This window comes from Hoplias malabaricus, chromosome X2 (assembly GCF_029633855.1).
Source record: "Hoplias malabaricus isolate fHopMal1 chromosome X2, fHopMal1.hap1, whole genome shotgun sequence".
NCBI classification, from domain to species: domain Eukaryota; kingdom Metazoa; phylum Chordata; class Actinopteri; order Characiformes; family Erythrinidae; genus Hoplias; species Hoplias malabaricus.
Genome location: NC_089819.1, coordinates 7924853 through 7951631, shown reverse-complemented (window position 1 = coordinate 7951631; position 26779 = coordinate 7924853). Strand labels below are relative to the sequence as shown.

The following is a 26779-nucleotide window of genomic DNA, read 5'->3' as shown; positions in this document are numbered from 1 at the left end:
GCGCTCTGGCCTCGCCCCCAAATTGGGTGGGTGAGCAGTGCGCATGCGCTCTCCTTCCCGATGACGTGCAGAGGAACCCGCCCTAGGCGGCGCTGTTACCGCTGCAGAAAAAAAAAAACAAGAAAAACCACGGTCAGAAGCCTGTCTCCATCAGCTCCGTTATGTTCGTCAGCACACTCTGATTTACACTTGTATTCACTGATACCTTCACAACAGACCTGACCGGCGCGGTGAGTACAGACACAGTGAATACTGTCAGTGTAGGAATAACGCTGAAACTGGCGTGTGTATTTCTTACAGGGTTTTACCGATCCACCTTAAATGATGCAGCACTTCCATTCAAGTTGACATTGGCTTTGTTTGTTTTTTTTAATTGGTTCCACCTTAAAAGATGCTGCGGTACCATTCTGGTGGAGATTTGCTTGCTCGTCAGCTTTGAATTACAGTTGTTTTTCCACCTAAAACAATATTGCCGTTTAGTTCAGGCTGACACTTTTGGTTTCCGACTGGAATTCTCTGTTCCCCCACACCTCCACATTCCGCCGCTCGTCCACGGTGTGTGACAGGGTGTCTTACCCTCATTTATCCTTCCACCTTAAATAATGCGCTCTGTGAGCGCTAGAATATGCTGATGTACCAGTTATTTAAGGTGGAAAGGAAAGATTTAATAACGCAAAATATGACCAAACGAAGCCCTTTCCAAAAATAATTTCAAGAAAACGCACCGTTTAAGGTGGAATTGGTAAATGCGAGAAACCAAAATCCGCTTCTCATTGCGGACCGGCACAGGGGTGCGTTTTTTGTTTTGTTTTTTTTTGGTTCTATCAGGTATTGTCAGTGTTTGTACAGTATAAATGTAACGTTAAAACATCTACGTGACTTAAATGCGGTTTAACTGCCTATTTTAATTCTGTTTACGAAACGTTATTTTGTGAATGTAAGTGAATCACTGCTGATGCTGCACGCGCCTGCGCTGAATAACCTTTTATAACCGTTGGGCCTCGTCTCAATTTCGCGTGTTTTTTAAATATATATATATACATTTTCTCTGCTTAACTTTACGTATATGAACCATATTTATATCATAAGTCAGGAAAGGCCCTGTTTAGACATAGATTGGGATTAATTATATGTATAAAGCCTGTCGAGCTTGTGGCTCATTCGCAAACCGCTCCCTTAGTGCACTACGGAGGCCACACAACAGAATCTACAGCCGAGTAAAGCGCAGTGTTGATCTGTTATGCTCAGATATATAGTCTCCTGCATGGCCCCCTCCTCCAAATTGAGTGCACTAAACAAGTCACATGGATTCTGCTGCCAAATAGTGCACCCCGTGCCCAATCGGGAAACCAGAGGCTTTGTCCTTGTCTATCTCCTGGATGTTTAGAGCACATTTAGGAAGCTGAATTGCAATTGTTTTAGGATCTAGAAACTGTACCGCGTAGTATTATATGACGTATGGAGCATCTCTATATGTTTCTATAAACATGTGATTGCTGTTTTTTTTTTTTGTTTTTTTTTAATGTGAAGTTGATTGACAGGTTGTGTGATGCTCGACTATAGCTCCTTCACTGAAGAAACGGTTTGGGAATGCATGCAGAATGCACAGGCTTTCAGCTTAATATGTAACTAGGGCCCACAAACACTGCTGTATATTAGAAAACAAGTATTGCTGTCAACACACAGACCTGAACTCTAAAATGCTAACATGTGTGGTAAAGAAATATAATTAATTTCTGTTAATGATATTAAATTACAATGGCCTCCATTGGAAAACTAAAGCAGCTAATTTTAGAAATTCAGCATGTCTTCATTATAAGTGAGAAACTGTTAAAGAGCCATCACTGTAACATGCTTGAAAGTAAATTTAGCAAAGCTGTGGATCATTAGGAGTGTGTCCAGCGTGTCTCAACATGTGAGTTGGTCATTAGCTAAATTCAGCTAGTCTGTTTAAAGACCAGTCAGAGATAACTCTTTAACTCTCCCCTGCTTATCTCTGCACTAATGACAAGGCAGCGTGGCTCTTTTTATAGCGGCTTAAGTGGCTATTGTTTGACACAGTAACCTGGGATTTACCGAATTTCCTTCCTTTTGTATTCGGAGAAACCCGAGGCCTAGCTCATGCCTTGTAGCTGAAATTACCTCATACCTTATAGCTGTAACTTAATACATTATTTTAAAAAATGTGCTACAATTATTTTTAGCTTTTAGTCAGAGGGGACCAGGAATAGTTTTTAGGCCGTTTTATTAAAAACCGTTCCCTTGTAATTTTCTGGGAGAGAGTTCCTGAATAGATCATGGTATCGTGAATACACACCTCAGATCTTATTAAATATGTATTTGTGTTCCTTAACATTAAATTCAGTACAATGAAAAAGTCATAGACCCATCATTTATTTAATTTCATTTCAAAAAGTAGAAAAACATGTAAGATCTTCCTCCATAAAGACCAGCCTCCTTAATATATACTTCACCTTAATGTTTTCATCTTTGAGGGATTGAAGCTTGAAAATCATGTTTCATTCTGTCATCAGATTTGACCATATCCACAGCCGCTTGTATTTTTCCCACAGATAAAAGAACAGATCCACACTTTGGGTCTGAAAGGATGTGGAGCTTTGAAAAGCCCACACTGAGAAAAAGGAGGACTGAGCCTCTCATTAGTTGTGAATAGAAGCTCAAATGAAGGCAAAGGTGTGACATAGTAAATACTGAAATGTGTTTCTGAGGCTTTTGATATTTTCCCAAATATTGTATCAAGTGTTTTTTGCACAATACCGTACAGTACTCTAGGACAAATATAGAAGACACTGTTGTGTCTAATTATGTATGTTATATGATTATGTAGGTACTATAATGATTATTTGTGTAAATGTGTTATAATGTGAGTAGTGAAATAGAGTTGAACTATGACTCTAGTTTAGTGTCAATTACAGATTGTCAGAGTCAAATGAACAGTGTTACACTTTTCTGGTGGGAGCACAGGGTAAATATAAACACGATGAGTATACGTGTGTGGGACAACGTGTGTGTGTGTGTGTGTGATGCCAGTCTGCAGCTGCTGCAGTAGCAGAGAGCCGGGAGCAATGTGTCTGGAATCACTATTACATAACTACTAGTGTGTGTCTGTGGAAAGGAATGTGCTGCAGAAAACAAGCAAAAGACAGAGACAGAGTGTCAGCCTCACTCTCACCACAGTGTACAAGATTGTATACAGCACTGTGCTCTATTCATTGGAGATATGCTGACAGGCTATGCTATTATTGTTGTATTATGTTCAGTTATATATTGCTATATCATATATATGTAATATAAAGGGCACCTGGTATACAACTATATATTAAAATGAATTAAGTTTACAGCACAACATAAACTGTTGTTTATTATAATCAACAAATCAAGATGGGTATTGAGTATCATTATATTGTATTGGTACCATGAAAAAATAACAAACTTGTTGCTATGGAAAAATGCACCTTATCTTATATTGTTAATCAGCCTCTCCTCAGACATCATCATCATTCCCTCTGTTTCTTCCTGAATGGTTTATTTTTGCAAATAAACAGGCGAACTCATTTCTTACAAAATGTTTCACCATATTACAGTGAGCAGACTGAGAGGAAGTGGGTGTGACTTCTCAGGAAAGAAGGAGTAGAGCTTGCTGTATTTTCATTTCAAGGCCTGTCCTTATGAGGGGTCAGAGAAGAAGTCCTAAATGCTTTCTCACTGACTCATCTCTATTTCTAACACACACACACACACACACACCTATATATATATATATATATATATATATATATTAGTGTGTGTGGCCCGTCTTATACATGTATAATTACAAATTCCTTATTAGGTTTCCCTATTTTCCATACATCCCTAGTAAGAGTGAGTCTCTAAGAAAGCACATTCCCCAGTGTGGCCTTTCAAATACTTTTCTAATAACACCTCGTGATATTTGCATAACAGTGCATTTTTTAATTGTTGGACTGTAGTTTTTCTCACTCTGTGTTTAAATTCCACCAGTTTTGAATATCGTTACTTTTAATAGATGCCTGAGCTCTCAAAATTCTGTAGCATTGATGTGTGCCCTCAGTCTGACCTGGGGAACAGGCTTATTAGAAACAGTGGACAACCTGAGAGAGATTCTGAGATGATCGACGCGGCGACTGGCTCAGGGTGTTTTAAAAGTGAAGTTAATGTGATCAGACAGGGACGGGAGGTCACAGAGTAGGTTAAAGATGTTGATTGACAGATGAAGATTGGAAGTGAGTGATGATTTTGTAGCAAGTCCCTCTTGGCCCGCAGTAGCTTTATTTGAGGATGGACAGTCTGTGGTCATTTCTATATTCCTGTCACTGTACCAAGAATAATGTTTTTAAAAACGTATTTTTTTGTCACATTTGTCAAATAGAGGAGCTCTGTGTAACATGTATGACTTTTCTTTAATTAGCAATAAAGCATACATTTTTTTATTTTTATTTTTATTATATGGCTATTTTCTGTCTTGAATGCATTAGTGTTCTGTTTTCTGAAACTGTGTGCTACTCTGTATATACTGAAAATTGACATACACTGAACCATCACTGGAAAAGAACAACTACCTTGTTTCTACACTAATTGTCCATTTTAACAGCTCCACCGACTCTACAGGATCACTTCGTAATTCTTCAATTAGTGTAGTCCGTCTGTTTCTCTGCATAATTCCTCTGGAGTGACAGATAGGGTGGTTTGTTAATTTGTTTTGCACTGGTACGAGTGGATCAGACACAGCAGTGCTGCTCAAGTTTTTAAATACTGTGTCCTCTCACTGTCTACTCTGTTCTACTCGATGTCACACCTACATCGTTGATCCACCTTTTAGATGTAAAGTCAGTGAAAGTGCGCATCTGTTGCTGCACAGTTTGTGTTGGTCGTCCTCTAGCCCTTCATCAGTGGACACAGGACATTGCCCACAAGACGCTGTTGGCTGGATATTTCGTGGTGGACTATTCTCTGTCCAGCATGGATATGACAAGCTTTAAAACTCTAGCACCAGTGTTGTGCCTGATCCACTTGTACCAGCACAACACACACTAACACACTACCTCAGTGTCTGTGAGCACTGGGAATGATGCTCAACCCTAAACATACTTGCTCTGTGGGTGGCCTGACCCACATAAAATGGGTCTGAAATGGGATAAGAAAGTACACAGAGTAACAGGTGGACTACACTCTATAATTGTAGAAATACAAAGTGCTTGTGTATAGTCAGTGGAGCTGATAAAATGGACATTGAGTGTTCCTGATTTTGTGATTATTAGTTATCAGTTACTTCAAGTTATCTTAAAATGGGTGGTTTTAAGATAACTTTCTCATGTTTGTAGCATTAAAAATGATGCAAAAATAATGATTATGATAAGTGAGTAGAAAAACTTATTTCTCTCTCTCTCTCCCTTATTTCTAGATGTTTTCTGTCTATCGAGACGATGTATTCAGCTTCTTCTTTCGCACTCCATACTCTCCACAACCTCGAGTTGGGATCAGATGTGTAAACTAAACCTCTGAAGCCTTTGGTTATCACCTTAACTCCGCCAGCCCACAATCTGCTCACTTTTGGCTTCATTCTGTAGACGATGGACAGCCCCCCGAAGCTGACAGGAGAGACCCTGATTGTGCACCACATACCCCTGGTCCACTGCCAGGTTTCAGGATCGAACAGGTGCTGTGGGAGCTCTCTGAGGAGGGGCAGCAACCCGTTCAGCTGTCCAGAAAACTTGGGCCTGAGTCGCACCACCTCGCTGCCCGAGAGGGATGTCCTTCAACGGGAGGCGCTGGTCTACAGCAGTCTGATCCAGACATCAAGCTCCAGGGATGCCTTTGAGGATGAAGAACTGAGGGGAGGAGAGAAAACACATGGAGAAGATGGAGGAGGAAGAAGAGGGGGAAGCATGGCTAGCGACACGTCCTCCTTCACATCTAGCAATTCTGAAGATCCCTCTTCTCAGGTCCCAGCACCAAAGTCTCTGCGACGTAATCCTTTCCTTCTGGACACAGGTGAGGATGAAGATTATGAAGAGGATGAGGATGATGACAGCCACAACTTGAACGGATACTTGGAGGATTCTTCATTCCACTTGCATGGGAACTCAAACAGCACCTTGGAAAACAGCACAGACTCGACCCCTTTTCATCTGCATGAGCTGGGCTACACTTCTGGGCCTTTCCACTTGCATGAGTCATTAGAGAAGCCCTGGTGCTCTAATGGCCTGAGAGGGACACCAGGAAGCAGAGCAGCTTTAGAATTTTCTGCTCGTTTGGAGGGTCTTGATTTGCTGGGATTGGAAGGACAACGCCGTCATGGCAGCAGTGGCTCCACACTGTCAATGGACTGTGGAGAACAGGAGTGGGGAGAAGATGATGATGATGATGACGATCAGTTAATGCACGGAGGTCGAGGAAGCTCAGAGTGTTCTAGTTCAACAGCGCAGCATTGCTCATGCTGTGGCCTTTCCCAACCTTTTCCTGAACAATATTCTGAAGCGTTTTCGGACTGCCCACTTGGCTATGGCAGTGATTCCTCCTGCAATAGCTCAGATGGTGTTCTGGTCAACTTTAGCACCATATACAACAAAATGAACAATGGTGTTCCTGCAAAGCAGTCAGTCAACCTCAACAACTCTGGAGACCAGTCCTGCACCTCATCTGTGTCTGAGCCTGGTCCTGGAATGGGCGGGGCTGAATTTAGTAGTGGGGGTGGAGCTTTTTACCTTGACCTGCACAGATCTCCAACAGAGCCTCTTCAGCCACCTTTGGTGACCCAGGAAAACACAGACCCTTCCTCTTCTTCCTCCTGTCGATACACTTCTCAGCCACAAGGAGGAACTATGGAGCTTGATGCAAACTGCAATTCCTACCACAACCACCAGGGCAGTGAGGGGCTACTGCCCTCTGAAACATCTGCCCACGATCTCAATTCCTGTCTGCAGAGCCAGGCACGACTGGTTGTAGCCACGCAGAACTACTACAAACTGGTGACCTGTGACATCTCATCTCAGTCGTCCCCAAGTCCTGCTGGCTCTTCTGTCACCAGCTGCTCTGATGAACACAGCAAAGGGAGTCCTCCTCAGCCCACAGAGTACTTCCTTTTCAGACGCACAAAAGAAGATGATGAGGAGGAAGAGCAGGCTGAGGACCCAGAACTCACACAGGTAAGGGCTTTGTGTAAGGTCCTAACAACCATAATGATATGTAGTCGTATACAGATCCAGTTCTTTATTTACAAACCCTATTTCCAGAGAAGATGGGAAACTTTCTATAATTTCAGGAAAAACTGAAATTTATGATTTTCTTTATTTAGCAGACAAACATATTAGTATTTGTTTTCAGTTTTGCATTTAAATCTGTAATTATAATCTTTGCAACACACTTCAAAAATTGGGAAAGTGCTTAACTTCATTACACTGTAAGCAGGTGAAAATAATGAATAAAAAAGGAGCATTCATCTAATGCTCTTTGAAAGTGAAAGTGGTCGTTGCTCATCACTTTACGCCAAACGTCATGTTAGAGTTCTCAAAAAGTACAAACAGGTCATTTTTTAATGCAAGATTGCAAACACTTTTTACCATATGTAGTTTATAATATCATGAAAATTTCAGGGAAAACCCCAAAACAGCATCAGTGATGGCATTGTGGGCAGGTTGGGGTGTCAGTGGCCATGGAATGGGTGACCTTTTCCCAGGAACTCCATGTCTAGCTACAACAGCGCAGCTTGGCAGACATAGAGTTTGTGCTTCACTGACCTGCCTTGCGTCCAGATCTGTCTCCTGTTGAAAATGTGTGGCGCATCATGAAGAGGAGAATCAGACAACGGCGAACGCAGACTGTTGAGTTTTTTTCTACAGCAAGAATGTGCAAAAATTTAATTTGTAATACTGCAACTATTGGTATCTTCAATCCCCTAATGATTAAAATTTATAATTAAATGGATAGGTGATATGACCTAGTGGTAATTATGCCACTGTCCCAGTGTTTGAGTGTGTTGCAGGCACCAATTTCAAATTTTATATCATTATGTGACAATAAAATTATGTTCATCATCAAAAACACATAAATATATATATACACACATACCTACAGTGTATGCAGAATTATGAGGCAAGTTGTATTTGAGAGGATTCTTGGGTTGATTGAGAACAAAGTTGTTCAATATTAAGAAAAAAGACTCAAATATCAAAGCTTAATATTTTTGGAAGTTGGAGTGTTTTTTTTTTTTAGATTTGGCTATCTTAGGAGGATATCTGTTTGTTCGGGTAACTATTACTGTGCAGAATTATTAGGCAACTTAATAAAAACCAAATTTATACCCATCTCACTTGTTTATTTTCACCAGGTAAACCAATATAACAACACAACATTTAGAAATAAACATTTTTGACATTCAAAAGCAAAACCAAAAACAAATCAGTGACCACTATAGCCACCTTTCTTTACAATGACACTCAAAAGCCTTCCATCCATAGATTCTGTTAGTTGCTTGATCTGTTTACAATCAACATTGCGTGCAGCAGCCACCACAGCCCCCCAGACACTGTTCAGAGAGGTGTACTGTTTTCCCTCCGTGTAGATCTCACATTTTATGAGGGACCACAGGTTCTCTATGGGGTTCAGATCTGGAGATCAAGGGGGCCATGTCATTATTTTACTGGCCAGCCACGCTGTGGAGTATTTGGATGCATATGATGGAGCATTGTCCTGCATGAAAATTGTGTTTTTCTTGAACTATACTGACTTCTTCCTGTATCACTGCTTGAAGGAGGTGACTTCCAGAAACTGGCAGTAGGTCTGGGAGTTGAGCTTCACTCCATCCTCAACCCGAAAGGGTCCCACAAGTCCATCTTTGATGATACCAGCCCATATTTATCTTACGTTTATCTTATGTTTCTTGTTCAAAGGTGGTCGTTTTTCAGCCTTCCTTACCTTGGCCATGTCCCTGAGTATCGCACACCTTGTGCTACTTGATACTCCAGTAACGTTACAGCTCTGAAATATGGCAAATGGCATCTTGGCAGCTTCACGCTTGATTTTCCTCAATTCATGGGCAGTTATTTTGTGCCTTTTTTTTTTTCAACACGCTTCTTGCGACACTTTGACATGAAACGCTTGATTGTTCGGTGATCACGCTTCAAAAGTTTGACAATTTCAAGACTGCTGCATCCCTCTGCAAGACATCTCACAATATTTGACTTTTCAGAGCCTGTCAAATCTCTCTTCTGACTCATTTTGCCAAAGGAAAGGAAGTTGCCTAATAATTAAGCACACCTTATATAGGGTGTTGATGTCATTAGACCTCACCCCTTCTCATTACAGAGATGCACATCACCTGATTTACTTAATTGGTAGTTGGCTTTCAAGCCTTTACAGCTTGGAGTAGGACAACATGTATAAAAAGGATGATGTGATCAAAATACTCATTTGCCTAATAATTCTGAACGCACTGTATATATACACATATAAATGTATGTAAATATATAAACACACACGTGTGTGTGTGTGTGTAATTTTCCACAGTAAACAGGACAGAAAGAAGATGTATCCCAAAATATATCTACAAAATACAGTTTTAAAAATGTGATTTAGTTTATGGTACTAGCCATTTAGTGTGTTTTTTATACATTTAAAAGTTTAAGTTTAACTGCATTTTGATCAATATATAATTCTTTAAATGCTTTTGTTGACGCGTGATTTGCATAATAAAAAAATTCTCTCATATATCTGCAGAATAAAGAGGAGGCAGAAGCTGATGAATGTGACACAGACCCTGCCCCTCAGAATGTAATCGAGGGGCAGGTGTACATCAACATCTCCCCGCCTGTGGATGGAGCTTCCGCTGGGCCCTGTCTACGCTCCCGAAGCTATGACCGTAACCTGGACAGGTCTCCACCCCCTGGGCTAGGCTCTCTAGAACGGATGCTGAGCTGCCCTGTCCGTCTGAGCGAAAGCTCCGGACCCAGTCCACCTCCTCCACCCCGTGTTACCTCGTTTGCTGAAATTGCACGGAACAAGCGAAGAGGAGGTGGAGGCTCACCCTTGCAGAAGAGCACAGAGGCATCCAGCCAATCACATTCATCCTCCGGGGAATTCTCCCCCATTCTGGAGGATCTGCTTGAGACCAGGAGCCACAGCCTTCCACCAATCACACGCTGCTACGACCCAAACTCCTCTCACAGGAACTGGAGTGTACCACTCCGAGACTCACCAGGGGGAGAGACACGAACCACAGCAGAAGGTGAGAACAGGGGGATAACGTAGCTGTTGTTTGTAAAATCATTTAACTTAAACATTTAAACATCATTAAACCCTTGATTAAATAACTCATTTGTTGATTTTGAAAATAATTGGAATGTCTGTGAAAAAGGAGGCCCAAATGTATCAAATAATTGGTAATGTTTCGTTAAATAATTCCCTTACTAGACAGTCTGATCAGGACATTGTAATGTATTGAGAGAGAGGGGGAATGGTTTAAGATTCAGGCTGAGAGAGTGCACTGCTGTCTCTAGTGGCCGTAAATATGTACTGCAGTCTGGAAGTAAAAGCACGGTGACATTTGAGCCGTAACAAACAGTCCACGCAATCAGTGACGTTTCACACACAAACACACACACGCACTGACTGCATACTGACCACAGAACACACATACAGGCACAGAGGATCTTCAGAAAGGGGATATTTCTGCTTTGGTGGTGATTTATTTCTTCTATCTGCTGAATAGAGATTTCCTTACTCTGTCTCTCTCTCTCTCTGTGTCTGAACCAGGTCTTCCTGTTTTGCTGTCTCACTCTGTGCAATATATTTTCAGCAGATCTATCTGTCTCTCTCACACATACAAACCTTCTCTCTCACTCTCTCCTTCACACACTGCTCTAATGTGCTGTGTCATTGCTTTGCTATTAATCAGTGTGTTACATGGGTAGTAGACGGAAGATTAAACTGAACTTTATTACTGTGACGTATACACAAAAGATGTTATAGAGCATTTGTTTATTCTATCTGTTATAAACTATTCCACACAATTGCCTCACAGCATGAGTAAAAATCAAACTCAGTTGATTTCTTTACTGTTATTACAAAATCTTTACGGTATGTTATGTTATGGGAATTTTAGAATGGTGAATATTAGAATTTGTAGAATTTTGTCAGTTATCATTCTTGCTTTTATTTTATGTTTCTTTATTCCCTCTTTCTCTCTTTTAGGTGATTCTACTGACTCCTCCTCAGCTGTAGTCCGTTACAGCAAAGACCAGCGCCCCACTACATTACCCATCCAGCCCTTCACCTTCCAGCACCAGTTTGGGAAGCCCCAGGCTAAGCCATTGCTCCCACTACTGGACGAGTACATCAACCACATGCAGGCTCGCAGGGTTTCTGCTCCAGAGGGCGGCGAGGAAGACCCTGAGGAAGATTGTGGCCGACCCCACAGCGTTTCTGCCACAGTTCGGCCATCTCCGTTGGGCAGTTACTCTCCAGTTCGCCTGCAGGGGGCACCCAGCTGCTCTGGCACCTGCTCCACATGCTCCCCAACACCAGAAAAATGCTGCCGGCCGCCCCGCTCTCTCTCCTGCCCCACAACCGCCACCCTCCTGCCCCCCCATACCTCACCAGGGGCTTCTAAACTCGCCCCACTTCCCCCCACCCCACCTCCTGTCCCTCTTACAAAGCAAAGCCCATTAATCAGCCCCATGACCACCAGGGGGCACTGTTTCCACCGCCCCGGACTGGCTACGTTACCCACGCTGCCCAGCTCCGGCCTCAGTCCCATCGGACAACAGCCAGCGTTACAGGAAGAGGAAGTGAAGGCAATTCCCGTGTGTATACAGCGGCAGCATAACGGTAAGTACCTGACAATGAACATTAAAATCAGATCTGTACTGATATTTAATATTATCTAAAATCTAATTTCTGTATAATATATAAACAACAGTTTTTTTGTTTTTGTGGCGTTCGAATTTTACAATGTACAGACAATAGAAAGGTTTCAAAATTGCAAAAAAAAAAGGTTGTGTATAGAATTCCAGTCAATGTTAAGGAGCATCTTTCCTCCTGTAAAATTATTGAGAAAAATTTTTGAGACTCAAGGTCAAGTCAAGGTCACTTCTGACTGCTGTGATTTAAAGAAAACAATTTGTGGTTGTGTTCTTTTTGGTTTAGTTTACTTACTTATGTTATACATTCTCATATTTAAAAACAGTGAGCTGTGTTAGCTCTAGTCTCCACCACAGGGGAGTGTAGGTAGTGTAGAGTTTTAGTAGACTGTTGCTGTTACACAAGTCCTTGGTGCCACCTTGGGCCACTGTCTGTGAGGAGTTTAGTGTGTTCTGCCTGTGTCGCCTGTTTTTTTACACAGTCCAAAAACACATAGTGCTACGTGAACTGGTTACTGAAAAGTGTTCTTGGGTGTGAATGTGTGTGGTGCCCTGTGATTAGACTGGTTCCAAGTTCAGGGCGTGTTCCTTGCTTGAGGCCAATAATTCCTGTTGGGCTCCTGACTCACTACCTTGAACAGGATAAAGCAATTACAGAAAATGAATGAATATGTGACTGAGTTAGCAATAACAAACAATCTACATTCTGTAAATATTTTTAAATTAGCACCAACACCTACAAATTTGTATATAAGGAATATTGAATATTTTCGATCAGGGTACACAATTCCTGTATTCATGTACAGTGTTACTAAGGTCCTGATTTACACATTTTACAACATGTCTGATAATTGTTTTGTGATAATATGTTGATCATGTACTAGGAATTTTCTGAGAATTTTCAGATTTTTTTAGTTAATGATTTATGATATTTTTAATGAGATTACAAGCTTTTTAGGCAAACACACTCTTGCTGCTTTGTCTTTTTTCTCTCTTCTTTCTAACTGTTACTAATACACTTTATCTATTTTTTTCTTCTTCTTTTCATCATCCTACCTCCTTATTTTCCTATACATTATTTCATCCATCTATCTATCCACATCCTTCTCTTTATTTGCTTGTTATTCCTCCTTTATTCACTCACCTAATACATTCTTCCATCTCTCTTTACCCATAAACACATTTTGTACTTCACTCTCTGTCCATCCATCCATCATCTGTGTTTATCCATCCATCCTTCCTTCCCTTCACTCTCTCTCTCCCTCTCCCCTCTCATCTTTGTTGGCATCCCTCAGCGCACCACCTCTCTCCACAGGCTCTGAAATGGAGAGAATACAGGCGTAAGAACCCTCTGGGAGTGGAGAGGTGTAAAAACTCTACCTCCTCTTCATCTCCTTCCTCTTCTTCTAATGCTTTATCCATCCTGAGGCCTGGCCCTCGTGTCCTGCGTCGGAATGTCTTCGATTTCCCACCATCTAATCATGCACTCAGCTTCAGCAGACTCAATGGTGCTTCACCAGTCTCAATCCAACTTTCTGGGCGAGGGGGAGGGGCCAGGGCTTTAGGTTTTCCCAGGGTTATTAAAAATACATAAAGAGGCAGCTTGTATACTGAGGTTAAATATTAAAAGCAATAAACACATTTTACTTACTTACTTATATATATACATATATATATATAATTTTTTTTTTAATGTGCCATTTAATAAACGTGAAATATTTAATGGTGTAATTTATAAAGTTGCACATTAATAATGCTTTGGTGGTAAAATTTGTTGTTGAAAAAATCAGATTCAGATACATATTTCACGTTTCAAGCCCCATAGTATAAGACATAGTAGGAAGATAACTGTGCTCTTTTGGGGAACATTTCAGCCAAGCATAGACAAAGCATGTTTAGCTACAAACAAGGGTATTTTCCCCCTCAGTATCAGTGGGGAATTAAAAATACACAGGAAGTCTCAGCCTTTGTAATAGCATCTTTCAGCGCAGTAAATATTTAATTATGTATCGGGGGAAATATTTTACCTTTAGGAAAAGTGATTGTCTTTAATATTTTGGGATTCACAGCAAACAAAAGCACTTGGACTGTAACTGAAGATGTATTTCTGCCTTTTATTATTACTTACAGGCCACTCTGTGAGACAGCTGCAGCAGTACTACAGTGACTTCCTGCCTGATTATTTCTCCCAAACTGAGCGGCCACCAGAGGAATTCTGTTTATCTCCCGATGCTACCACAGAAGAATCTATCTGCATTGACCTGCAGCAGAAGAGAGGTGTGCACACTGGTGAAAAGCATTGACAAACACCTTATTTAAAGTAGACTCATTTTCCACACAGATGTTCAATGCTGCAAATGTTTTTATGTGTATATGTATCTCCATAAAAAGCAACACACAATACACATGAGCCCAAGATCAAGGCCTAGTGCCAATTGTGTGCTAGAGGGTTGTAAAAGACCCCAACACTGGGCTGTGGAGGAGTGGAACTGTGTTCTGTGGAGTGTTTGAGCCCCATCCAATATCTTTGGGATGAGCTGAAGTGACAGAACTGAACATTCAATGTTAAGCACCTGACCTCATTAATATTCTCCTGGCTGCCATCAACAGCAACATTCTAACATAGTGTTTCTCAACCCTGGTCCTGGATGCACCCCGCCCTGCATGATTATTGCTTTCCCTTCTTCCAACAAACCTGATCTTTATACTTTTTAAACATCTTTCAGAGTTGAAGTGAGGTGAGGTGAGTTAAAGTAGGGAAAACACTAAGTGTGCAGGGCAGGGTGCCTCCAGGGCCAGGGTTGAGAAACATTGCTCTTACATATAAGGTAAAACATTTCCACAAGCGTAGAGGCTGTTATTACAACAATGAGGAACAAACTCTTGACTAATTCAAAAATTTCAGTGTTCAGAAGAATATCTACAAACTTATAGCTGTATAATTTACCTTGGTATTTATACAAACATTTTTGCCTTTATTTCAAACAATTTCTTTCCTCCTTCTCTTAATTAAAGGGCTTGTGAAGGCCATAAACACAGCAGTTGATCTGATCGTGGCTCATTTTGGCACCAGTCGGGATCCAGGTGTTAAGGTAAAGAATGGCAAGTAATACAGTGCTAGAATACCAGCTAGAACATTGAACATCACCTTTAACATTGATAACACCATCAATGAATCATTTTTACTTGGAAAGTAAAAAAAAATTATAATCACAAAATATGGATTTTATAAGAAGACCTTTACAAAGGTTTTGTCAAAAATGGAAGAGAATTCCCTGTTGATGTCCAGGATCTCAGGCTCAAATAAACAGGCATCCTACTCACTGCCATTAAATGTGTTATTAATAAATATCTAATACATAATGTAGGGAAATCAGAGTAAAAAGAATGTACATTTTTTTGTTGTTGCTGTTGTGTTTAGTCATTTCCTCTCTCACTCATTCTCAGGCTAAGTTGGGGAACAGTTCAGTAAGTCCTAACATAGGTCACCTGATCCTGAAGTATCTGTGTCCTGCGGTGAGAGATGTGCTACAAGACGGACTCAAGGCCTTCGTCCTGGACGTCATAATAGGACAGCGTCGCAATCAGCCCTGGAACGTGGTGGAGGCGTCCACACAGCTGGGTGAGAGAGAGAGATAGAAAGAGATCTGGACACGTGTTTGGTGAACCCTTCTTTAGTTTTATACTGAGATGTGAGGATTATGTAGCTAACAAGCAGCTTCACTGGCATAACCACAGAAAGTTTGCATACTCTGCTGCCATCAAGGCACTAATGCAACATCAGACTTAAATCTATTTAAAAGGAGAATTTATTTGGGTTTATGGGGGAACCTGATAAACCCAAAACTTAAAGATTACAGTACAATAAACGTTTACAAAACTGAAAACTACAGTAAAGTTTAAAATACAGACTTGAGATTGTTAGACAATCTGAAGTATATATCAAACAGTTTATAGTTTTTGGCTCAAGTTGAGCAATAAAAATGAGTCTATCAGCTTGTTTAGGTTAATAAGCATATCTCTACAATGGAGGATCAGCTTTTGCAGCTTTAAAAGTGAACTGGGCTGGGTTTCCCAAAATCAGGCAAAGATGATCACATAAGTATAATTTGTTTTTGGGAAAACTGGGCACTGGCTCTTTTGGGGAATTTACAATAAAATGTTACAAGGCGTTCTCTTTCAAATATATCTGCCCCCACTACTGCAATAATTCTACTTGTCTGTCACCCACCAAATGTTCATCCTCTGAATTATTGTCTGAATTTAGTGCGATGCTCTCTATCACCAGTTTCACCAGTCTTACTTAATGACTTCAAAATTCACTTGGACTCTGTATCCTTTTTGTCACCACTAAGCTGTTTTAAAACAACATATCGTGTTATATATTTGGGTTTTCTTACTCAAAACTGAAGCAGTTGTTAGCTCCCCGGAAAATGCACGGCTCAGCTATTTTCTAGACAAAGTTAACACGGTTTATCATGACTTCCCTAAGGTTTTTCTCTTCTAAGCCCCTGCACTAACAGCCTCTCTCACTTGTGTCATGTTGAGACTGATTTCATTTCTGACAAAATGTCCAATTCTAATCTTGGTCATACCAACTTGACCCTACACCCACTCTCTGTCTTAAATTGCTCTGTTTTTCTCTAACATAGCCCGTCCTATCTGCCATCTCATCTATCTTTCTCTTGCATCTGGTAATGTTCCCCCTACTCTTAAAATATCAGCTGTCACCCTCAATATTCAAAAAACAGGGCTTGGCTGTACAGCCATGGAAAATATCAGACCAATTTTAAGCCTGCCTTTTACCTCTTTAGTTCTAATGTAGAGAGAGTTGTTGCCTCCAAGCTATAAAACCTTCTGGGCACCAGCATTTGATACAATCAGTTATAACCAACTAATCTCATGACTTTCCGGTATGGTGCACTGGCACTTTTCTGTCTTGTTTTAGATCCTATTTAACGGACTGATGCCAATTAAATTCTATTAGGAGGCCTAACCCAGACGCTACCCATTACATTACATTACATCTACCCATACAAGTAATTGTACATTTAACCATTATTACGACTAATGAACGATTATTTTGTTTTTGTAGTTTTTACCCTCATAGTTCAGTGACTCCAGCATGCTCCAGTATAAAAGCTGGGGTATGTTTTCCTGTTTATTAAGATTGTGCATTGGTCATTGAAACTTTTTTTTTGTCAGGTTTACATTAGACTTCTTTTTGTTCAGTGTCATCTTAATTAAAATCAAAACACAACAAACGCTGTGATGTTCTTTGTTATGAGCTGCTTCGATATAGACAAGATTATGTTGATTAGAAGTTCTGAAAGTCAATTTTAATTAATTGCAGAGCCCTACCCATGACTCATATCCTGTGTTTAAAAGTTAGAACACTGGTTAAACATTAATTTTCTAATTTAAATGCTAAGAAAGCTGGATTTACAATTGCTGGGTCCAAGTCAACTATAATTCAATATTTGTCAGTGACATTTCCACAGTCTTTTTATCACTGCACCAAAGCTCTGTGTCTTTGTCAAGCCTCGTCTAACCTTTGAAATGCACATCAAACCCTTGATTATGTGAGCACGTTTCTATCTTCACAGTACTGCTAGACTCTGCACTATACAGAATACAAATGCTGATATGCTGGTACATGTCTCCATCACATCTCTGTTAGACTGTAGTCATTCTCTGTTTTGTCTACTTCCAAAATTGCTTAGAACTCTCCAGCTCATCCAAAATCTTGCCACCAGAGTCTCAGTACCCACCAAGATATCTGCTCACATTAGCCCCTTCCTTCACCAGCTACCGATAACAAAACCTGTATGTTATAAAATTCTCCTATTAACTTTCAAAGCCCTGCATGGCCTCATGCCTATTTATCTGTCAGAACTACTCCATCCATATGTCCCATCTTGCAAATTATGGTCTCCTTATTCAGGTCCTCTAGCTGTCCCCAGGTTCAGAGTGTCCACTATGAGTGCCATTTCATTCATTGTTGCTGCCCCATCTCTCTGGAACACTTTAATCTATTCACTCCTGATTTTCTCTTTCTACCTTCAAAGCCCAGCTCAAAGCCTTTCTCAGAAAATCTTTTCTGAGAATATTTCTACTCACCCACAATCACCACTCGTTTTTTTTTTTTATGATTATTATTGAAAATGAGGGAACTTTCAGTTCAGTTTAAGTTCTTCCAGTAACCTTTACTTTCAACATTCTAGAATTATTATTTTATTTAATAATCAACATATGAATGCTGCTGTGAATGTTAATTTATGTAGTTACTGAATAATAGTCATTAAGATGATATTATTTTTGGATTCTTGGAGTTAATCTCTCTCTCTCTCTCTCTCTCTCTCTCTCTCTCTCTCAGGTCCCTCTACACGTGTGTTACACAATCTCTTTTCCAAAGTCAGTCAGTACTCAGAGCTGACCAATCACAGCATGAGACTCAATGCTTTCATCTTCGGCCTCTTAAAGTAAGAATCCCATGTGCTCCCTCCCCCCCTCCTTCCCTGTCTTATACCTTCTGAAGCCTTTATAGCAGTCAGAAATATGTGACTTGGATATAAAACACATGCTCATACATATATAGGCTTCAGTGATTGGAGCAGAAGTAATGTTTTGGAATGTTTATAATCACTGCACAAGAATATTCTTCTGAACACAAAAAAACTAAGCCATGTTTTTCCTGTAATGAAGCTAGATATAGTCAGCTCAGTTTCTGCAGACTGTCTGTTTTCTTCTTCATCATCAAACATGCATACACACACAGACAAGCTGTGAAACCTTGCTCTGTATGTGTGTGTGTGTGTGTGTGTTGTATATCTTAATTTTTTTTCCTTTTGCAGTGCTGTTGTATGCTATTCGTGCAAACATTTCTAGGCTCTCTTTACAGTTAGAAATGCAGTGATTTATGGACATCACGTGATGCTCTAGAGCAGCTGCATATGAGCCTAAGGTTTCTTTGCTCAGTGCCAAGCATGGGCTAGAATGGTTTAGACATCATTGGGCTGATGTGCAGTGAATCACTCTGATCGCATTCTATAGTCTTTTTTATTATTATTATATGAATATGAATATAAATGTAAATCTCTCTCTCTCTCTCTCTCTCTTACTCTCTGGTTTGTTTGTTTTCTAGTTTGCGATCCCTGGAGTTCTGGTTTAATCACATATACACACATGAAGGTACGACCCAGATATTGTTTTCTCACACAAACACACACGTTTTCTTCACTGTTCTGATGATATATAAATGGAATGTGTTTCCTTTGCAGACATTATAGCAGCGCACTATCATGCGTGGGGTTTTCTGCCCCTGTCCCAAGGGACGTGTCAGCCCATGTTTGAGGAGCTTTTGCTTCTTCTTCAGCCCCTCTCACTGCTGCCTTTTGACCTCGACCTCCTCTTCGAGCCACACCAGCTCCAGAAAGGTCAGGAACACCTGAGGCGCAAGGAGCAGCTATGCTCTGCCCCCCATAGCCTCGATCAATCAGCTCGCTCCACCTTCCAGCTTATGAGGGGCTCTGGCACTCTGGGAGTGGAGACGAAACAGGAGAGAGCAGGGCCTCAGAGAGAGCAAGAAGGGTTTGTACTGAGAAGAGAGGGGACATGGCCTAGGACAGAAGGGACAGGACTTAAAGTGGAAGGGGCATGGCCCAAGAGGCAATTGCAAAGGAGCGAAGGGGCAGGTAGTGAATCGTTGGAAGAAGAAGCAGGTAGAAAGTTTGAAGGAAGTCGAGACAAGAGTGTAGAGCGGCTGAAAGGGGTAGGAGGGGAGGATGGAGAGAGGGAAAGGAGGAAAGAAAGAGAGGGAGATTCAGCAAGGTTAAAAAGTAAACAGGCTGGCTGGTGGTTCCAGCTGATGCAGAGCTCTCAAGTCTACATCGACAACTCCGCCGAAGGCTCCAAGTTCGTGAAGTGGGAGAAGAGGAAGAGGAGTGGGGCCGAAGGGCGGAGACAGAGCCACCCACCCCTCAGAGAGGGTGTGGTTGAGGGAGCCGAGGCCAGTCGAGAAGTGGAGGAACGGCCAGACGCAGAACAATGTGGTGGAGGGCCTCATTCTGGAAACAAGGTGAAGCCGTCGTGGATGGGCAGTCCTCCGGAGTCTGAGCTGACTGAGCTGAAGAGGAGTAAAGAGAGGCAGCCAGACCCTCAGGACCCTCCTGAAAGAATCCTTGCAGCAGGAGCCCAGGGCCCAGCTGGCGCCATGGCAGACACTTCAGCACAAACCTTGCGCTGGAGCCGACTTTTTGGAGCTGGAAACGTCAGCAAGACAGAAAAACCAGAACAGAAATCAACCAAGATCCAGAAGAGCAGGTCAGTGGAGATAATGCTGAACCTTCATATCCCTCTAAAGGGAATAGCTTAAGACACGGCTTTATTTTCGATTTTACGGTTTCTTACAGCAGGTCAGTGGAGATGAGACTGAATCAGGGCCCCATATTAACAGCTGTGTGCAAAAGATAAATGTGTCTTTATTTAAACTTTTTTAAATTACACAACTACTCAGTGGTATGAAATGCTCTAATGTAGACACGCCTCTGCAATTAGTATTTTTGGTGTGAAATCTAGCATAAAATATACGAATTTTTTAAAGGAATTTTTTTTCTGTTGTTCAGGTTGCCATCTGGCTGGCTGAGTTTGGATCTGTCTGTTTTGGATATGGTCGTCCAGTCGGTGGGGGTGGGGAAGAGGGCAGAGCCTCAGAGTGGGTCTGCGCATGTGTCGGACCACAGCCCTGAGAATCAGAAGAATACAAAACCTACACAAGTCCAAGGAGACGACAAAACACAGGAGGCGGCCAGTCACACTAACGCTACGTGGTAAGAACATCACCTTATAAACACAGTTAATGGTCCTCAGGTAAACAACAGCCATGAAAATAACCCTTAATCAATGCATACAACTATTAAGCATTATTAAGACAATATACAATACAACTAGTATTGTATTTATTTATAATATTTTAAATAATATATTTTTGTGTTTTTGCTTTTGTGAGAACACGAGAATGGTTGAAAATAAGCATTAAACATAGCATAAACCGTGTCTTCATAAACAAATTTGTCTCTTTCTCTTTATGTCTCTTTCCCTGCTCTCATTATCTCTCCATTCACTCTCTCTTTCTGCTTCCTGTCGTTGCTCTTGTGTGGTCACTCTCCCTTTTCCGCATAATCCCATTTCTTTCTCCCTCTTGCTCTTTTTTTCCACACACGTCTCTATATATTCACATTTCTCTCTCTCTCTCTCTCTCTCTCTCTCTCTCTCTCTCTCTCTCTCTCTCTCTCAGTGAGGTCAGGGCTCTGTGTCACCACATCGCCACGGAATCAGGTCACTTGAGTTTCCACAAGGGTGACGTGCTGCAAGTGTTGGGCAGGGCCGACTCTGATTGGCTGCTGTGTGCATGGGGCGACGACGAGGGTCTTGTCCCAATTATCTATGTCACACTGAATGGCGACAGTGGCTCTCAGGGACCACAGTGAAAACACACACACACACACACACACACACTATAGCCATATATATTAGGGATGGATCAGAATATCTGAATATAGAAAACACATTTACTTTTTTATGAGTTATATCAATTTTTAAATTAGCTGGTCTCAAAAAAATCTGTAGTCACTGTCCCCCACCAGAGGGCAGTGTAGAGCCTTATATTTTGTTTAGTTCCTTCTGTTTACTTCAAAAAAAGGAAAAAAAATAATCTACTAAGTATAATTTGAAACAGTAAACAGTACAGTAAAATGTACAGAGATTTTGGGTGCACACTGGACTCAACACAACCCTGACCAGGATGAAGATCAATGCACGAATGAATGAATTAGAAATGAATGTTTTTGTAGCCTTAAGTTTGCTGTAGTAAACAAACATGACTGACATCCCTAATATATCCCTAATATATAAAAATACGTATACATACATGCACACACACACACACACACACACACACGTGTACATATATAAACACATAGAGAGTGATAAAGGGAATACTGCAGTTTTCAGACACAGTGTTTAGTGTACTGTTTATATGGAGGGATATCTGTCTTCGTCCAGTTCTGTTTATCTACGTGCCTGACGTCATGCCCAGGTTAGAAAAGGCAATTCTCCCTTTTTTTATACAGAGCTAACAGTTATCATGGCATCTACTCTGAAAACAGCAGTCACACAAAACTCTTGCCTTCAAATGTTAATTCCAAGGAAATTCTCTTGCTGTTTTGCAGCTAAGAGTATAATTCAGCATTATATTGACTAAGGAGCTGTTCCTCCTAGTAGCAGGCGACATGGCAACATCTTCACAATACATAATATGCATTGTGAAATTTAGATTTTTTAAGTTGGGAGTGCTTCAGTAAAATTGCTCCGTCCCATCTGGCTGATTCTTTCCATTCAGAGACATTTCACAGCTTGGAACAGGACCGTGCTACTAACAAACAATAGAAAATAATGCACCACCATACTTCACCAATATATTTTTTCCTGCACAGGAAAAACAAACATTTTGCTCTGTAAAATTAAACATAAATCTTGTTTGTGGTCTGTAACTACTGAGAATATCCACACTGTTCAGAAAAGCTAATTTGCACGAAAGTCCCCACCCCGCCCCCCAGTTTTGGTGTAATCACAGTTTAAGGGAGTATTACTTTGGCATATTTTGGTGTCTGTGAGGGGGAAAAAAACAAAGATTGGTGTTGCTAGTTGATTATAGCATGCAGTACTTTAATGGTTACTGCCCCCACACGTTGTGATTAAAACATGCAAACAACATAAAAAAGAATGGTAAAGCATCTTCCAGTCTCTGCCAGTGTGTGATCATGTTAGCTGTTACAACTAGCTAAATCATTATTTGCCATGTTAGCAATGTGAGGCTTTCCCCTTAAAAAAGTGGTTTCGATATTATATCAGTCCTTCGCTCTGCGGTTAAAATCCTGAGGAACCATGCAGCTTGCAGCACTAGTCATGTGAAGGTTTCCTTGTGTGACCTGATTAACGCTGGGACACTGTAGGTGTTCTTTTTGTGAACCATTTTAGCTTGAACTGCTTTTCTACAATTAGCCAAACACAGTTATGAAAGAAGCACTGTATAGACTTGTACTTAAGCCAGATTTTTTTGAAGGTTTTGAAAAGATGGGATTGGTGCATAGGGCTCCAGCTTTTTGTATAGAATGTATGATTTAATGTAAATATAACTGTTGTAACCCAAGGTACATATGTATTAGCTATTGTGTATAAAACTATACAGACACTTTGAAGGGTTGAGATTGCAAGCAAACCTGAACCAACCGGGCACACTGGGACCTTCCCTTCTATTCAGAACCAAACAGACTTTTGAAGCAGTTCTTCTGCTGCAGCAACTGCATCATTAATATTAAATAAGATGGATGCTAATGTGCAGACAGACTTCTCCAGGCCTTGAGACAAGAGGCGCTGATCGACATACAAAGACTTTTTTTTTTTTCTTTTGACGGACTCTTCACTGGTTCTCCCTGCTCCTTCACGTCCAACTGATTCTGACCAATCAGAGACGTTTCACAGTGAGACCGAAACTGCATGTGATGGAACTACACCAAACTGAATCAGAAGAAGCTTAAAATGCAGTCAGACTTAAACTGAAATGCAAAGCCACCATCCAGCCATCACACATTCGCCGCCCCTTCCAGGATATACTCCTGCCAGAAAGGGAGACAAGCCCTAGCATTAGCATTAGAAGCTGTGTGTAGCTACACTCCATTGGTTTGGCTCACTTTGGCTATTTTCGCTTATTTATTATTTATAATGTATTTTGAGATTAGTTACAGCCTTCTATAAAGGTGAACCGTTGGGAGGAATGCTAACAGCAGCTAAGGTTTAGTAGCTTTGAGTCTGCTTTACTTTTGCCTTTGAAGCGCAGCATGGTTAAGATTCTGTATTATTAAATACTGTGAAAAAGTCAGAGACCACCCTTTTACTTACTTCTCATGCAAAGTAAAAAAAAAATCACACAATATCATCAGCTAATTTTTTTAGGACTTTTCTGAAGAGATCCTTTTAGTTTTTCTGCAGCCACAAATCTCAAGTTAAGTCTCTGCTTCTCATATTTCAATTTGTTTGTTCTAGTGGAAAAGGTTTTTTTTTTTGTTTCCTTTTCTGATTTAGGGCTTTTCACAGGTTAAAACAGCTCTGGGGTCATAATGAACGTCTGTGACATACTTTGGTCAAAATACCACAAAGATCAAACAACACAGCACAGTTCTCACCCAACCTGAACAGCGCAGTTCAGAATCAACAGTTTCAGTGTCTGTTCTTTTCAGCTCTCAGCAGCAAGAGGCAAGTCCCAGACGTTCTAGTTTAATCTTGATTCTCTAATTTCTCTGCTCTCAGTACAAGAGCAAAAAGAAATGAAAAATATTTCAGAATAATTCTAATAAATCCCCTTGTTAAGTCAGAAGCAGAGCCAAATCAGAATGGCTACTTTTAGGTTGACTTTTTCAGTTTGTGGGTTGGAAGTAAAGGTTGGTTTCTGACTTTCACACAGCACACTGTAATATCTTCTGACGTACTCAGTGATGCCTGTTACACATCTGTCATTGTGTATTTCTGAGTAAGAGGCAGACTTTCCTGGTTAAGTGACAAAATTGGTCTTAAATGGTCTTAAGTGCCAGAGAAGGAAAGTGATGAACCACATTGGTAGCATACTGGGCATTTATGAAATATTAATATATTAAAGGGTTATTTATGGGTTTGGCCTTAGAAGGGGAATGTATTCTACTGTACGTGTTATTATGGATTTACACGATTAATGTACAATAACACTTAATGACAAACGCTGGCCTTTGTACTTCGCTTTATCTCACACTGATTATTTTGCCTGTGTTATAGAAAAAAACACTACACTATTTATACAAAGTTATATTTTGATTTGTTTTTTCAGATTATGATGATCGCATCTGTTGACAATGTCACATTATTATTGAGTTGTTTTCTGTTGGAACGGTTTTTATTATCATGTATTATTTTCTAATACAGAAAATGCATTTAATTTTATGATTTGTTTAGTTTGTGTTATTCATCTCTGTAAATAAGCCACATCCTGTCCCAGGTCCTCTGAAAACTACGTTCATGTTACTGATGATATTGTTATTAACAGACATTATTGTTGATGTTGTTAACAGTTAATAACAAGTCTTTAACTAGTATGTACAGAACTGTTTTGGGAGGTTCTAGGTTCCGTGTGATCTAGATTTAGTTCTCGCGCAGCATCCGTTTGTCTTCCAGACTTGCTTCTGTGCTTTCACAGTTCAATATGTCTCCAACAGAGAGAGAGAGAGAGAGAGAGAGAGAGAGAGAGAGAGAGAGAGAGAGAGAGAGAGAGAGAGAGAGAGATTATAGATCAGTGCCTTTATTGCATCACTGCGCCCCTAGTGGACGTTGCTGAGTATTAATGTGCTGTTGAATGTTGGAATTGAATGGAAACATGGCCTGGCCTCAGTTATTGGATTAGCAAATGTTTGCCCCATTTAAACTCTATTCTGTGTGTTCAGTGTTGTGCCCTAGAGGTTGATGGGTTTTCTTCTTCCGTGATCCACATGGATCATAATCAAGCTACAAATTTAGACTCCTCTGTATTGATCATAAGTCCGGTGATCATTTTGATGTGCAGTGCATTTACATTATTCTGCCATTTTACATGTCATTAATACCTGTGTAGTTACATTTGACTGTAAATGCCACAACAGTGTAATTACCACTGATATATTCATTGTCGTGAATGGATTATAGTACTCTAGCTCCTGTAAAAACACATGTTTTTTTGCTTCTGGTTTTGTTTTAGATTTAGTTACATGTAATTGTATGGTAATTGGTATCTACACTTGTGTAATTAAAAATAATAACTGGAGAAGACATGTATATTTACATGAGCAGTACTACAGTAAACTAACTGTAATAATGAATACATCAGTAATAACACTGTTGTGCCATGTGTTGATAATGTGTAATTACATAGTTACTAAGAGACAAATAAAGTGGATTCTGTATTCGTAAGTAAACACTCAAGAACAAAAGAATCAGTAGTCGAGTAGTAAATCAGAATGGAATGAAAACTCCTGCTCGAGGTCAGTGAGGGCAGCTGTTCTCTCTCTGTTTGAGTCGTTCACTTTGCCTCTGTGTGAGCTCTGTTACTCACATCTGTCTAACTTCGTTAACTGAAGAATTTTAATTTGAGCTTGACCTGCCTAAATGACTTAAGATTAAATGAAGCCAATTTAAAATTAAAGATGCAATCAGTAAATTTTTGCGTAAAATTTCTATCTTTTTCCCCCTACAAAGTGCATTTCACATGGGATGAATCATCCAGAATTGTAGATCCTCGTTACAACTGTTCTGCGTAGAACAGGTCCCACATGTTTTGGCAGCCATGTTTAAAACAGGTTTAGTAAAGAATCTCTGACACATCCAGGCTCCTACAGCTGTTTAATAACGTGAAGAGGAGTTACTGGATGAAGATTAGCCACTGTTAGTCATCTAACTCCTTTAGGCTGCTGTGAGAAACTGGGCTTTGCTCGAACCTTCAGCTCACCCGCTTCCTCCCACTTCATCATCATCATCATCATCGTCGTTCTCTATGAAGTGTATGACATCACTGACCGTGTATAGAGATCGATAAAATGCTGATGTGCACACGGATCAAACTTGCCTCCTGTCTTTTGTGTGACGCTAAATCTAACAATAAGCTGTTTCTAGTCTATGACAATAGCACAAAATCTGTTTGTAGACCTCAGAGATATAGCGCCAAGCCCCTTTAAGTTTACGAACCCAAAAATCTACAAAAGTTTTAGAAAAATAATTTTAGAAATTTTATAATTTAGATTTTATAATTTATTTTATAATTTTAGAAACAA

At 40.4% G+C, this 26779-nt stretch overlaps 1 protein-coding gene across 2 annotated transcripts; it reads left to right on the top strand.

The window, feature by feature from the left end:
* The first annotated feature begins 93 nt into the window (after positions 1-93).
* Positions 94-26560, top strand: LOC136677545 (AP-4 complex accessory subunit RUSC2-like). Of its 2 annotated transcripts, XM_066655126.1 has the most exons (13): positions 94-230; positions 5441-7184; positions 9754-10261; positions 11227-11862; positions 13190-13402; positions 14025-14171; positions 14910-14986; positions 15342-15516; positions 18271-18376; positions 19039-19085; positions 19175-20216; positions 20519-20722; positions 21190-26560. In XM_066655126.1, the coding sequence occupies exons 2-13, from the start codon at positions 5610-5612 to the stop codon at positions 21380-21382; spliced, it is 4923 nt and encodes a 1640-aa protein (XP_066511223.1). In that variant the 5' UTR covers positions 94-230; positions 5441-5609; the 3' UTR covers positions 21383-26560. The 2 variants fall into 2 exon arrangements, with proteins under 2 accessions (XP_066511223.1, XP_066511224.1); XM_066655127.1 differs by lacking the exon at positions 13190-13402.
* Positions 26561-26779: the final 219 nt, after the last annotated feature.

Excerpts from the sequence above, each read along its gene's own strand:
- LOC136677545 (XM_066655126.1), top strand. The coding sequence starts at position 5,610 with ATGGACAGCCCCCCGAAGCTGACAGGAGAGACCCTGATTGTGCACCAC. Across the intron at positions 7,185-9,753 it reads AGGACCCAGAACTCACACAG|AATAAAGAGGAGGCAGAAGC; the intron begins GTAAGGGCTTTG and ends ATATATCTGCAG. Across the intron at positions 20,217-20,518 it reads ACCAAGATCCAGAAGAGCAG|GTTGCCATCTGGCTGGCTGA; the intron begins GTCAGTGGAGAT and ends TCTGTTGTTCAG.